General features: G+C 42.1%; 1 protein-coding gene across 1 annotated transcript in view; it reads left to right on the top strand.

Annotated features, from left to right (window-relative positions):
- Positions 1-15,817, top strand: part of lat (linker for activation of T cells) — a 28,714-nt gene extending 12,897 nt beyond the window's left edge. Inside the window, exons 12-13 of the mRNA XM_045223162.1 lie at positions 815-904; positions 14,220-15,817. Coding sequence (XP_045079097.1) covers positions 815-904; positions 14,220-14,227 — 98 coding nt within the window. The 3' untranslated portion in view covers positions 14,228-15,817. The remainder of the gene's footprint in view (positions 1-814; positions 905-14,219) is intronic.
- Positions 15,818-15,850: the final 33 nt, after the last annotated feature.

Consider the following 15,850-nt stretch of genomic DNA (forward strand, 5'->3'; position numbering starts at 1 on the left):
CTTATTGATATGCATTTTATTTAGACTTTCTCCGAACTGAAGGCCATTAGGTCAATATTAGGCTATCCCTAGATATTTGCAGTATCTTCATGCCTAGAAGAACCTCCAGGCTTCCGCCATAACAGTCCATTTTGTTCCGTCATAACAGTCCATTTTGAATGAGGAAAAAAAAGAATTACAGGGGCAGTTTGGTCAAACTAATCCCGTCCGAATCGTCCACAGGAAACACTGAAATTCTGGGGTAATAATTACATAACTGACGTTCTATAGTAATACTAGACCCTTACAAATAGGGCTTTTGTGACATCTTGTGGTTAAAAGCTTTTGCATTTGTTATTGCTATCCAAATGAAACTTTAATACATGGATATTACAATATATACACAATAAAACATTGAAGTTGAAATCACAAGTGCAATACAGTGCCTTCGGAAAGTATTCAGACCCCTTGACTCTTTCCACAATTTGTTACGTTACAGTTTATTCTAAAATGGATTAAATTGTTTTTTTCCCTCATCAATCTACACACAATACCCCATAATGACAAAGCAAAAACAGGTTTTTATAAATTTTTGCTAAATTATTAAATATAAAAAACGTAAATATCACATTTTTGAAGGTATTCAGACCCTTTACTCAGTACCTTGTTGAAGCACCTTTGGCAGCGATTACAGCATCAAGTCTTCTTGGGTATGACGCTACAAGCTTGGCACACCTGTATTTGGGGAGTTTCTCCCATTCTTCTGTGGAAAAAGTCAAGGCTCTGAATAATTTCTGAATGCATCTCAATCCTGTATGTGTTTTTGTGTTCACAGAAAACAGTAGCGCAGATGGCAATATGAATGGCAACGTGGGAAAGAGTGACGACAGTGATGAAGATGACAATGACTATGTCAATACTAAAGGTATGGCCCACATTGGCACATTGAATAGAATCACTTTTCAGGAATGTTATTTTTTCCTGATTAATCAGGAATCCCTGCTTTTTTGACAGTTGTAATAACCCATGGAACTCTTTATGCCTTGGAAGGAGTGAGGGAGTAGCTCTTTATAAACGGATTACTTTATTACTAACCCGGAGCATGGCGTAACAGGCAGACAGTCGCAGCTGCACTCAACGTGTGTAATGGGGTGCATTCCATTACTCTAACAATGCTACCAATAGGTACTCAAGTGCTACACCACCTGGTAATGTGTATGTGTAATGACGTTAATACCACATTACCACATTCCTCCCCTCTTAAGATTTCAATATTACATCTTCACAAATAGAACCGTTTTTAAGGATATACAACATAAGACGTTCCGTATGCTCTTATATTGCGTTAATGAACCAATTTTGAAATAAAGTTATTTTAAAATTATTTTAAACGTGTTATGTACTCTACTGATCTAAACAAGTCAGTCAGTGTAAACCATAAACATGACATTTCACATGTTCACAATCATTGTATTTTCACATGCTTGGGTAACTAAGTATTTAACTCGAGTCTCTTTTACTGTCTTTTAGTTGTCTTTTAAAAACAATTTACATCACAGTTCTTTTTTATTTTCTTGTTCAGAATTCAAAGTCTTTTAAGCAGCTTGGAAGCTTTGCGTGCCTCTGTGGTCCACGTACACTAGGGGTAGTGTTCATTCTCAACGGTGGAAAAGCCACCAGCTGTTTCTGAGCTGGGCTCAGAGTATTTGACTCTGAAACTGGGTTCTCCTCTTGGTGAACTGTTTCATCTGTTACGTTCTCTGTCTGTGGAACGTGCACCACAGAAGCACTCGGATAGCTAGAGAACAGCCTGTCCTCTGACATCACAACTTGTAATTCACTTGTTGTTCCATCCCGTCTGGCAAGAATCTGATCGACATGTCTGCGAACCACTTTACCATCTCCCAACATTACCTTGTAGGAGACAGGAGAAGTCACTGAGTCTATGTATCCAGGAATCCATTTTCCCATGACTGAAATTTCTGGTAAGGACATGGTCCCCCTCTCCAAAACTTCAGCCCTTGGTATGTTTGTCATGGTTCTCTTTCTGTCTTTTGTTTCCGTTCAACTTTCCTTTTCAGGTCTGGATAGACTAGGTCCAGTGTGGAGCGTAGTCTACGACCTAATAACATCTCAGCAGGAGAAAGTCCTGTTGTGGATTGAGGTGTTATTCTGTAGCTGAACAGAACACGTGACACTTTTGTTGCTATGCTCCCTTCTGCACTTTTCTTCATTTCTTTAAATGTCTGTACTGAGCGTTCCACCAGTACATTTAAAGATCGATGATATGGAGCAGATGTCACATGCAGAATACCGTTGTTTCTGAAGGATTCTTGTGTTTCTGTACTCACGAAACAGGTCGCATCGTCGCTCACCACAATCTCAGGTATCCCTTGGTTACTAAAGCTCTGTCGTAGGCCATCTATCGTAGTGGTGGATGAAGCAGAACTAACCGGATACACATCCATCTATTTTGAATGTGCATCAATGATTATCAGGAACATTTTCCCCATGAATGGCCCTGCGCAATCTATGTGCAATCTTCTCCAAGGTTTCTCTGGAAACTCAATAGGGTAGAGCTGCTGCTGGTGCCTTTCTGTGTTCCAGACACGTGTTACATGTCTTGACTAGATTGTCTATCTCCTGATCTAGTTTTGGCCACCATATGTAACTCCTATCCAACGCTTTCATATGCGAGACCCCAGGGTGACTCTGATGTACACTACCAGTCAAAGGTTTGGACACACCTACTCATTCAAGGGTTTTTCTTTATTTTTACTATTGTTTTACATTGTAGAATAATAGTGAAGACATCAAAACTATGAAATAACACATATGGAATCAAGTAGTAACCAAAAACGTGTTAAACAAATCAAAATATATTTTATATTTGAGATTATTCAAATAGCCACCCTTTGCCTTGGACAGCTTTGCACACTCTTGGCTTTCTCTCAACCAGCTTCATGAGGTAGTCACCTGGAATGCATTTCAATTAACAGGTGTGCCTTCTTAAAAGTTAATTTGTGGAATTTATTTCATTCTTAATGCGTTTGAGACAATCAGTTGTGTTGTGACAAGGTGGGGGGGGTATACAGAAGATAGCCCTATGTGGTAAAAGACCAAGTCCATATTATGGCAAGAACAGCTCAAATAAGCAAAGAGAAACGACAGTCCATCATTATTTTAAGACATGAAGGTCAGTCAATACGGAACATTTCAAGAACTTTTAAAGTTTCTTCAAGTGCAGTCGCAAAAACCATCAAGCGCTATGATGAAACTGACTCTCATGAGGACCGCCACAGGAATGGAAGACCCAGAGTTACCTCTGCTGCAGAGGATAAGTTCATTAGTTACCAGCCTCAGAAATTGCAGCCCAAATAAATGCTTCACAGAGTTCAAGTCACAGACACATCTCAACGTCAACTGTTCAGAGGGGACTGTGTGAGTCAGGCCTTCATGGTCGAATTGCTGCAAAGAAACCACTACTAAAGGACACCAATAAGAAGAAGAGACCTGGTTGGGCCAAGAAACAACGAGCAATGGGCATTAGACCAGTGGAAATTTGTCCTTTGGTCTGGAGTCCAAATTGGAGATTTTTGGTTCCAACCGCCGTGTCTTTGTGAGACACGGTGTGGGTGAACGGATGATCTCAGCATGTGTAGTTCCCACCGTAAAGCATGGAGGGGGAGGTGTTATGGTGTGGGTGTGCTTTGCTGGTGACACTGTCTGTGATTTATTTAGAATTCTAGGCACACTTAACCAGCATGGCTAACACAGGATTCTGCAGCGATACGCCATCCCATCTGGTTTGGGCTTAGTGGGACTATCATTTGTTTTTCAACAGAACAATGACCCAACACACTATTTAACCAAGAAGGAGAGTGATGGAGTGCTGCATCAGGTGACCTGGCCTCCACAATCCCCCAACCTCAACCCAATTGAGATGGTTTGGGATGAGTCGGACGGCAGAGTGAAGGAAAAGCAGCCAACAAGTGCTGAGCATATGTAGAAACTCCTTCAAGACTGTTGGAAAAGCATTCCAGGTGAAGCTGGTTGAGAGAATGCCAAGGATGTGCAAAGCTGTCATCAAGGCAAAGGGTGGCTATTTGAAGAATCTCAAATATACAATATATTTTTATTTGTTTAACACTTTTTTGGTTACTACATGATTCCATATATGTTATTTCATAGTTTTGTCTTCACTATTATTCTACAATGTAGAAAATAGTAAAAAAATAAAGAAAAACCCTTGAATGAGTAGGTGTGTCAACTTTTGACGGGTACTGTAGGTGCTGTAGGATAGCCTGGCGTGTTGGCTGTGGAATAATCACTCGTGCTCCCCATAAAACGCAACCATCCTGTACATTCAACTCTATTTTCCTGTCACATTATGGTGTGAATTCAGTCCCTTCTGTTTGTTGTGGCCATCCCCTTACTACACATATTCTCTAACTCTAGACAGTATTGTATCTTTACTTGTCCAGGATCTCACTTGCTCTACAGTCACAAGTGCCGTGTCCATGTCCACGAACATCAGCACTCTGTCCCAGAGGTGGGACAAAGTCATTGTTATGCAAGTCACAAGTAAGTCTCAAGTCTTTGCCCTCGAGTCCCGAGTCAAGTCGAGTCAAAGATGAGGCAAGTCCCAAGTCGAGTCAAAAGTCAAAGCCATCAAGTCTCAAGTCGAGTCCAAAGTCCTACATTTTAGTTTCGAGTCATTTCAAGTCCTCTTAGCAAGCCTTTGCAAGTCATTACAAGTCCTCGTAGCAAGTCTTCTCGAGTCATAAGGCGCAAGTCCAAGTCAAGTCACGAGTCATTGATGTTAAAGTCCAAGTCGAGTTGCAAGTCTTTGTACATTTTGTCGAGTCGAGTCTGAAGTCATCAAATTCATGACTCGAGTCTGACTCGAGTCCAAGTCACATGACTCGAGTCCACACCTCTGCTCTGTCCTCTTGAGTTGTTATGATGGGCGTGTACGACAGCGGAAGATGGCTCAAAGCATCTGCATTCACATGGTACTTTCCTTCCTTGAAAACCATGACATACTTCTATGCCCTCAACGACACTGCCCACCTCTGGATTCTCTGAGAGAACATCTCAAAAAGACAGTAAGGGTTTATACATATACTTCCTGCCATATATGTATTTGTTGAACCTCTGAACCCCAAACATTACTGCTAACCCCTCTTTGTCTAATTGGGAATAGTTATTTTCTCCTGGGTTAAGAGTTCTCGACATAAACCCTATTGGGCTCTCAGTTCCGTCCTGCATACGGTGTGACAGAACTGCCCCTACCCCGTAGGGTGACGCATCACACGAGAGAATGAGGTCCTTCTCTCCATCGTAATGAACAAACACATCCAATGACTGCGTCAGTTTCTTTGATTCTACAAATGAAGCCCCCTGATCTTTCTGCAACTGCCACTTTGTTTCTTTACGCAGTAGTGTGTGAAGAGGCGCTAACACTGGTGACTTGTATGTGTAATGACGTTAATACCACATTACCGCAACAGTGCACATGTTCAAGAAGGCATTTCTGCCCAAAAATGTATTTTGACGAAAAATTGTTTTTTTCCTGTTTCAAATGAGAAGGGTGTAATTGCAGACCGCAATTTGGGGAGTTTTCAGATATAGGCGTTTCTTGATATCAAGTTATACATATTGATGTTCGCCATTGGTCTGTGGCTGTTTCTTTTGCGTCGGGGACAACAGTTGTTGACAACTGTAGCATGGGGCGGATTTGAACTGTGCAAAGGCCCGTTACGTCATCGAGCGAAAGGGGGGAGCGGCCATCTTAAATCGAACAGAAATATGTGCTGCTTGGACATGTTGTCAACAAGGCAGCATGGTGCATCGTCCAGAAGCATACATTTCATTTCCATAAAATGAATGTTTGAATTTTATAACTTGTTTTCATTGCAAAGGCAGATAAAGCTCAAAAGCAATCACTTTTGCATGTGAAAACACAGAATCCTACTCATTAATCCACATGCTCCTACATCAATTTGTTTTGAGCTGACTTCGCCGTGGGATTTGAACAGGGCACCTGGCTCATGCCGGGAGGCAGCCCGGTTCCAAAACTAATGCAATCAACTTTCACCTGGTGCAAAACATGGGCACCCGGGAGAGATTAATCGAACCTCCTCACTGTAGCTAAATCTAACCCTTTTCCTAACCTTAACCTCAGTCTCCTAACCTGCTATGTAAACAAATAATCTGTGTCCAGAAACCATCAGTTTCATAACACTGGAACTGACCAATGGCAGGTATCAATCAGCGTTTCCTGATATCAAGAAACACCCAGAGTTGCGGTCTGCAATTACGCCATATTCTTTCAAATGCCTCCTCTTCTGTGAAGTAGTAACATCCCTCTTCCACCACTGTGCGGCATCACATAGGTCTATGGGTTATGTGTGTCCCAATGACACCTTATTTCCTATATGGTGCACTACTTTTGACCAGAGCCCTATGGACCCTGGTCAAAAGTAGTTCACTATAAAGGAATTAGGGTGCCATTTGGGGACACATCCTTATTCTCTATTCATATTTGATAGAAACTGACCTATCCTCCAATAGCCATTACTGCATGTTGTCCTGATCACACCCCTGATTTTATTAAAGTGGAACTGACAGCGTTTTAACTACTTTGCAGATATGAAACAGACAATCATATCAGTAAAAAATATCAAATTCTTTATAAGAGGTTTTAAAAATAGGTTATATTTGATTCAACATTCCATGACGTACAGTAAGGCATTGTTGGCAGAATAGATGGATACAGTTCAATGCATGATTCATATAATTCACCAATACATTCCTTGGTAGTCCAAAAAATATTGGTGTCAGGTTGTAAATCACAGCTGGCCAGGTACATTGTTTGCTGCCTCCACCCATTCGGGATGCACTGTTTCAGTTTCAGTGACTAAATATTTGGAACAAAAACGGACGACTGTAACTAAGGATGTGAATGTTAATACAATCAAAGTAGCAAGGGCAATGATCATAAGTCAGTCATAATGTGGCTAATTGGCTAGCGCACGTGTCAAACACGAATAGGACACACAAGCAAGTATAAATGAGTCAACAATTGAGTCATTTACTTTATGAAATTACAGCCTGATGCGCTCGCATCAGTGAATTCAACTTCAATTGCGCTGCTTTCGTGTGTCCCGTTTACAGCACCCAGTGGAGGGAAAGTATTATGTCATAATATATGTTACCTTATATGCTCATGTGTAACACACAGTATTCAAATGTTTATTATATACAGTACCAGTCAAAAGTTTGGACACACCTACTCATTCCAGGGTTTTTCTTTATTTTTACTATTTTCTACATTGTAGAATAATAGTGAAGACATCAAAACTATGAAATAACACATATGGAATCATGTAGTAACCAAAAAAGTGTTAAAGAAATCAAAATATATTTTAGATTCTTCAAAGTAGCCACTCTTTGCCTTGATGACAGCTTTGCGCACTCTTGGCATTGAACTTTGACTAATTGCCACCATCACCACAGTTTTTTTGTTAGCCATCTGACTATAAGTTGTAAAAAAGTGAACTATCCCTTTAACATCCTTCAATTTATTGAATTGAAATGGTGTATTACTTTTTAATGGGATAATGCGAGATTGAGGTCATTTTTCTACTTACCCAGAGTCAGATGAACTCATGAATACAATTTGTATGTCTCTGCGTGCAGATTGGAGATTATTGAAGTTAGCATATCGTTAGTTTAGCACAATTGCTGGAAGTCTCCCGATATAGTAGCCAGCAGATTACAACGTTGTAGCTGTCTCAAATACAAGCATTTTGCAACACCCGCAATAACATCTGCTAAATATGTGTATGCAACCAATAAAATTTGAATGGTGCTGCCCATGCGCGCACAGATACCATAATAAGACGGATACAACGCTGCGATCTCTATACATCTTTATGGGACAGAGAATGAGGAAGTGGATATAATCTTATGATTATCAGTCAAATTAACGAATTTATAAAATATAGAGTATACTATAATACATTTTGAGTGCACCATACAGCAATGCTGCATTCAACCGCACTGGTGATCCATGCAGTGCAAAAAAATGAAATATTTTAAGTTATTAAATGCTTTTTAATTAGGGTTGCAGCGTATTATCAAATTAAAATGTATTTGTCACATGCGCCGAATACAACAGGTGTAGACCTTACCGTGAAATCCTTACTTACCGTACAAGCCTTTAACCAACAATGCAGTTCAAGGGGAGGGAATGGCCGGCAGGGGATGTAGCTCAGTTGGTAGAGCATGGCGTTTGCAACGCCAGGGTTGTGGGTTCGATAAAATAATGTATGTGCTAACTGTAAGTCGCTCTGGATAAGAGCGTCTGCTAAATGACGTAAATGTAAATGTAAGAAATAGAGTTAAGAAAATATTTACTAAATAAACTAAAGTAAAAAATATAAATAAAATAAAAAGTAACAATAAAATAACAATAACCAGGCTATATACAGGGGGTACCAGTACAGAGTCAATGTGCGGGGGTACAGATTAGTTGAGATAATTTGTAGCTAGGGAAAAAGTGACTATGCATAGATAATAAACAGTGAGTAGCAGCAGTGTAAATAGTCCGGGTGGCCATTTGATTAATTGTTCAGCAGTCTTATGGCTTGGGGGTAGAAGCTGTTAAGGAGCCTTTTGGACCTAGACTTGGCGCTCCGGTACCACTTGCCGTGTGGAAGCAGAGAACAGTCTGACTTGGGTGACTGGAGTCTTTGACAATTTTTTGGGCCTGCCTCTGACACCGCCTAGTATATAGGTCCTGGATGGCAGGAAGCTTGGCCCCACTGATGTACTGGGCCGTACGCACTACCCTCTGTAGCGCCTTAATCTTAATGTCGAGCAGTTGCCATACCAGGCGGTGATGCAACCGGTCAGGATGCTCTCGATGGTGCAGTTGTATAACCTTTTGAGGATCTGGAGACTGGAGAAAAAGGTGTTGTTATGCCCTCTTCACGACTGTCTTGGTGTGTTTGGACCATGATAGTTTATTGGTGATGTGGACACCAAGGAACTTGAAACTCTCGACCCACTCCACTACAGCCCGTCGATGTGAATGGGGGTGTGTTCGGCCCTCCTTTTCCTGTAGTCCACGATCATTTCCTTTGTCTTGCTCACATTGAGGGAGGGGTTGTTGTCCTGGCACCACACTGCCAGGTCTCTGACCTCCTCCCTATAGGCTCTCATCGTTGTCGGTGATCAGGCCTACCACCGTTGTGTCGTTAGCAAACTTTATGATGGTGTTGGAGTCGTGCTTGAACAGGGAGTACAGGAGGGGACTAAGCACGCACCTGAGGGGCGCCAGTGTTGAGGATCATCGTGGCAGATGTGTTGTTGCCTACCCTTACCACCTGGGGGCGGCCCGTCAGGAAGTAGGCTAATCACCACTGCCCCAGAAGCAAGCACCAGTTAGCCTTGAGCTAGCCTCGAGCCAGGCCCATATCCCGGCTATCTACCTCTTTGTCTCCCGGACGGGAGTAGCCAGCTAACTAGGTACTTGCTATTAGCCACCGTTAGCGGTTTTTCACCATTGTCCGTGGCCTGCACTACCTACCAGCCAGCTCTAGCCTGGACTATTATCGACCAGTCTGCACTGTCTGCACAGCGCGTTATCGACCCAGAACATATCGGATTTTCTGCCGGAATCACTAAATCACTGGACCTTTAACACCGGATCATCGCAACTAGCTAGCTGCAACCAAATGGATGTTGTTGTTGGCTAATCAGCCTTGAGCTAGCCTCGAGTCAGGCACATCTCCCGGCTATCTACCTCTCTGTCAACCAGACGGGACCTCCTAGAGTCGACACGGAGCCCCGCCGATCCATCACGACTGGTCTGCCAACGTAATCGTCTGTGGTTTCAACAGGCTTCCCGTTGCGACGACCACAAAGATCCATCTGCTAGCCCCGGCCCGCTAGCACACGCAAACAACAGCTGTGCATCCTGCTCGCTGTGCTGTAGCACCAATTCAAACTGCTCTCGGACTCACATATTGCTGTTCACTGGACCTTATGATCACTCAGCTGCACAGCTGATGCCTGCTGGACTGTTCCTTTACACCAGGGTTCTTCAATTCCGGTCCTGGAGGGCCGAAACACTTCTGTTTTTTATTTCTACCTGGTAGTTAATTGCACTCACCTGGTGTCCCAGGTCTGAATTAGCCCCTAATTAGAAGGAGAGGATGAAAAACAGAGGTGTTTCGGCCCTCCAGGACCGGAATTGAAGAACCCTGCTTTACACGGTACCCTGTCCTGTTTATCTGTTTAGCCTCAGCCCAAACTTTCATCGCCATTACCAGTTGTTGTCTTAACGCTCTCTAATAACACCTGTGATTGCTTTATGCCCCTCTCCCATGTCAATATGCCATGCCTATTGCTGTTCCAGTTAGTTTTTATTATACAATTTCAATATAGAACCCCAAGTCATTCTCAAACTGCCTCAAATAGCTCCTTTGTTCCACCCCCCATACAAGCTGAGACCGGCTCAATCGGTGCCTCCAGTGATGCTATCTCTTTCATTGTTACCAAACGCTTAGGTTTACCTCCACTGTACTCATATCTTTCCATATCCTTGTCTGTACATAATGCCCTGAATCTATTCTACAACGCCCGGAAATCTGCCCCCTTTATTCTCTGTACCCAACGCACTAGAAGACCAGTTCTTAAAGCCTTTAGCCGTATCCTTATTCTAGTCCTCCTCTGTTCCTCTGGTGATGTAGAGGCTAACCCAGGCACTGCAGCCCCCAGTATCACTCCTTCTCCCCAGGAGCTATCATTTGTTGACTTCTGTAACCGTAAAAGCCTTGGTTTTCTCAGAAGCCTCCTTCCTAAGTTTGAGTTATTCACTGCGTTAGCACACTCCGCCAACCCTGATGTTCTAACAGTGTCTGAATCCTGGCTTAGGAAGGCCACCAAAAATTCAGAAATGTCCATCCCCAACTACAACATTTTCCGTCTAGATAGAACTGCCAAAGGGGGTGTAGTTGCAATCTACTGTAGAGAGAGCCTGCAGAGCTCTATCATACTATCCAGGTCTGTGCCCAAACAGTTTGAGCTTCTACTTCTAAAAATCCACCTTTCCAGAAACAAGTCTCTCACTGTTGCCGCTTGCTACAGACCTCCCTCAGCCCCCAGCTGTGCCCTGGACACCATATGTGAATTGATTGCTCCCCCATCTATCCTCAGAGTTCATACTGCTTGGTGACCTAAACTGGGATATGCTTAACACCCAGGCCATCCTATAATCCAAACTAGATGCCCTCAATCTCACACAAATTATCAAGGAACCTACCAGGTACAACCCTAAATCCGTAAACATGGGCACCCTCATAGATATCATCCTGACTAACTTACCCTCTAAATACACCTCTGCTGTCTTCAACCAGGATCTCAGCAATCACTGCCTTATTGCCTGTGTCCGTAACGGGTCCGCGGTCAAACGTCCACCCCTCATCACTGTCAAACGCTCCCTAAAACACTTTAGCGAGCAGGCCTTCCTAATTGACCTGGCTCAGGTATCCTGGATAGATATCGATCTCATTCCGTCAGTAGAGGATGCCTGGTTGTTCTTTAAAAGTGTTGTTCTTAAATAAGCATGCCCCATTCAAAAAATTCAGAACTAAGAACAGATATAGCCCCTGGTTCTCCTCAGACTTGACTGCCCTTGACCAGCACAAAAACATCCTGTGGCGTACTGCATTAGCATCGAATAGCCCCCGCGATATGCAACTTTTCAGGGAAGTTAGGAACTAATATACACAAGCAGTTAGGAAAGCAAAGGCTAGCTTTTTCAAACAGAAATTTGCATCCTGTAGCACTAACTCCAAAAAGTTTTGGGACACTGTAAAGTCCATGGAGAATAAGAGCACCTCCTCTCAGCTGCCTGCTGCACTGAGGCTAGGAAACACTATCACCACCGATAAATCTACAATAATCGAGAATTTCAACAAGCATTTTGCTACGGCTGGCCATGCTTTCCACCTGGCTACCACTACCCCGGCCACCAGCTCTGCACCCTCCGCTGCAACTTGCCCATGCCCCCATATTGTTATTTATTTTGCTCATTTGCACGCCAGTATCTCTATTTGCACATCATCTCTTGCACATCTATCATTCCAGTGTTAATACTAATTGTAATTATTTTGCACTATGGCCTATTTATTGCCTTACCTCCATAACCTGCTACATTTGCACACACTGTATATATATTTTCTGTGGTATTTTTGACTTTATGTTTTGTTTTACCCCATATGTAACTCTGTGGTGTTGTTTTTAATTGCACTGCTTTGCTTTAGCTTGGCCAGATCGCAGTTGTAAATGAGAACTTGTTCTCAACTGGCTTACCTGGTTAAATAAAGGTGAAATAAAAAATAAAAAAGTCCAGGATCCTGTTGCAGAGGGAGGTGTTTAGTCCCAGGTTCCTTAGCTTAGTGATGAGCTTTGTGGGCACTATGGTGTTAAATGCTGAGCTGTAGTCAATTAACTGCATTCTCACATAGGTGTTCCTTTTGTCTAGGTAGGAAAGGGCAGTGTGGAGTGCGATTGAGATTGCCTCATCTGTGGTATGCGAATTGGACTTGGTCTAGGGTTTCCGGGATGATGGTGTTGATGTGAGTCATGACCAGCCTTTCAAAGCACTTCATGGCTGCTGGGGCAGTAGTCATTTAGGCAGGTTACCTTCGCTTTCTTGGGCACAGGGACTATGGTGGTCTGCTTGAAAGATGTAGGTATTACACCTGCACATCTGCAAGCATAGCAGCAAAGGCTGGACAAATATGTATCTTCTGTTTTAATGTTAAAATGTTATATGCATCCATCCTATGTACATAAGTGGACATTATAAAAGGCCATCTTTTTTCTAATAAAACAATGCCCAGTTTGGGTCGCAGTTGCACGTTTTTTGGTAAAAACAAAGACTATGTCTGGCCCGCGAATTCGTTTGATCAATGATTGAGTTTTGACACCCCTTGGCTAGCGTATCTATTTATGTAGTTAGCTATTTATTTAGCAAGCTAAAAACACGGAGCCTAATGTTAGCTAGCTAGCTTCTGGGAGGATGTCATGTCATGTCATTGGAGGAGTGGGTGAGTGACCAACTTTTTCCCCTCATGTTGTTGTTCGGTGGTTACAGCTAGAGATGCAGGTGTCATTTGGTTAGCTAGCAAGAAATGTGAATCGCTTTGCTAGCTCACTAGCTATGTTAGCTATGCTGAACTTGAATGACTGCTATCCACAGTTAGCGTATTTCTTAATGATCAATCAAATGTATTTGGCATCGATAAAATGGGCGGAGAGGTAAGTTCCCATTCAGTTGTCAAAACGTGGTTTGGGACAAGCATGCATTGGCAGGCATGCTGCGAAAGGACGAGCAGGCTACTATTCTTCATCGTTTATCAGTACAATTTTGACGGCCAACTACCTGAAAAAGTTTGAGGGTTTATCTAATGTTCCCTCATTAGATTTTAGCTCATCTCGCTCTGGCTAACATTAGTTGTTGATCTTGTTGTTGATGTGCATAGGCAACTGAGGGAGAGAGCCTACCTTTTCATGGTTGTTTCATCAATAGGGCTGTGAAGTTCCCAAATGTAAGAGGACTCCTGTGGTATTTACATATTTGCAGAAATCCATTCAGGTGTATTTTGTGGCTTTTGGCAAATGCGTTCTAATTATCTAAAGGCACACTGTTGCCACTGCCCGTAAACACACAGTCCAGTTCAAAGTGAATGATGGCAGGCCCGTGTGACAAATGGCTAGTTTGCATAAAGGCCTACCGATGCTCTGATAGGCTATGGCGCACCGTCTGCATAGACTCTGGTCCTGGACAGGACAGATGTTTATATTAGGTTATTTACTGCAGTGTCTATTAATTGTCCAAACGTAAGGCTGCTTTCCCACTCTATATTGCTATACAATTTTCACAAATGCCTTACTATGTCATTCCCAAACATTCTATGAATTTATGAAAACGACTAAGTGCTCCCTTGTCAGAAAATGTTCAAAAATAATAATTAAGTGTCATTATTCCTGGGGGTATATATGAACAGATTTGAATAAAATGTAATGTTGCTAAAACGCTGTCTGTTCCACTTTAAACTGCTAGACCATCTAATAACCTAGCAGGTGGGTAATACCATTCTGAAACTCAGCTCTAAATAACAAATAAACTTGGTACTAACTTTTTTCTTTCTTTCTCTTAGATTTGTGAAGCCTCCCCATCATGTAGCAGATTCTGACGGGGAGGGAATTGATGAGTCAATCGACTGCTGGATTTATATCATGAGTGCAACCAAGTTTCAGTCAAAGGGAAGACTACACAGCGTAGCTAACATCTACATAGGGGTTCTGCAATATGGACAAGAGCACTGTGCAACTCACTGCTGTGGCTGATGTAACATTTCAAAGACCTTAATCTCATCCACCAGGCGTCTCTCTCTGAACTGTTCTGTAACAATTAAGGCCTAGGGACGACATGTTCTAAGATTTATTGTATGGCTTGTGTGGTGTAGGGCAAATGCCTTGGAACACATCTCTTGGTGCCCCAGCTGCTTGAGTGTGAGCTACCAGCTATAACCATAATTATGTTTGTTTTTTAAAATATATTTTTAAGCTTTTTCCTGACTACTGAAGAGAGAAAGGATGACAGTGGAGAAAGAGGTTGTGTCGAAGGGCAGTAGGCCGGATTTGAACCTATGTCGACATCGTAGACATGCTGAAGTATGGATTTGCTGACGACTCCTGAGAATGTTCGTTCTAGTTTACTCATTTTCTCTTAGCTGTATTTATCTTTTTACTGTGGAGTCAACATGTTAACTACATTCAAATCTGGTTTTATAGTTGTTCAAGTCACTTTTGTCACAATATAATAAATGCTTTGCCATAATCTATAGCCCTATTCGGACAGGATAAGGTAATGTGGACAAGCACAAATCACCACATCCGTCATTTTTGTCCCGTCCATGTCATTATTTTTATTATTATTATCCCAGCCCTAAAAACCAAATGTTTTTCAGCAAACTCCCAGGTCATCTGATAATACTTATCCCGTGCGAATTGTCATCCCTGTGTTTTGAGGGATATTACTGAGTTTAACAGGTGCTGCACCCAGTTTGGGTAAGAACATGGGAACAAGTTAATGCTTAAAACAAAGTGCTATGCATGTAGCCCACAGATGAATGATCTGTTTTGTTACATCAACTTTCCTAGTGCCATACTTCTCTTTTAAAAGATGAAGTGGACGATATTGTGCCAATGAATTGATAAATTGCCAAATACGTCAGGTAATTAAATGTCTGCATAAGTTACAGTTCATGGTTCTTATTGATATGCATTTTATTTAGACTTTCTCCGAACTGAAGGCCATTAGGTCAATATTAGGCTATCCCTAGATATTTGCAATATCTTCATGCCTAGAAGAACCTCCAGGCTTCCGTCATAACAGTCCATTTTGTTCCGTCATAACAGTCCATTTTGAATGACCCACCCCCAAAAAATATTTTGGGGCAGTTTGGTAAAACTAATCCCATCCGAATCATCTACTGGAAAAACGGACATGCTGGGGTAATAATTACATAGCCGACGTGCGAATAGGGGCTTATGAACCATTTATGTGTGATGTTTTCTGAATGCATTGTAGCCAATATGTTATAGCAAGATTGGGTGATGCGCCATGGGTGGCATAGAGTTTACTATTAAAGATTAGTGGTTCAAATCAGTTATTTTCATGGTAAAATCAGTATACTGATCATTCACCAAAATGCTTGTGTTTATACCTTTAAATAAATCTAAATGAACAAGATTCCTTCTCAATTTCACCTTCACTCTTGCACAG

The sequence above is a fragment of the Coregonus clupeaformis genome, chromosome 10 (genome assembly GCF_020615455.1).
Source record: "Coregonus clupeaformis isolate EN_2021a chromosome 10, ASM2061545v1, whole genome shotgun sequence".
NCBI classification, from domain to species: domain Eukaryota; kingdom Metazoa; phylum Chordata; class Actinopteri; order Salmoniformes; family Salmonidae; genus Coregonus; species Coregonus clupeaformis.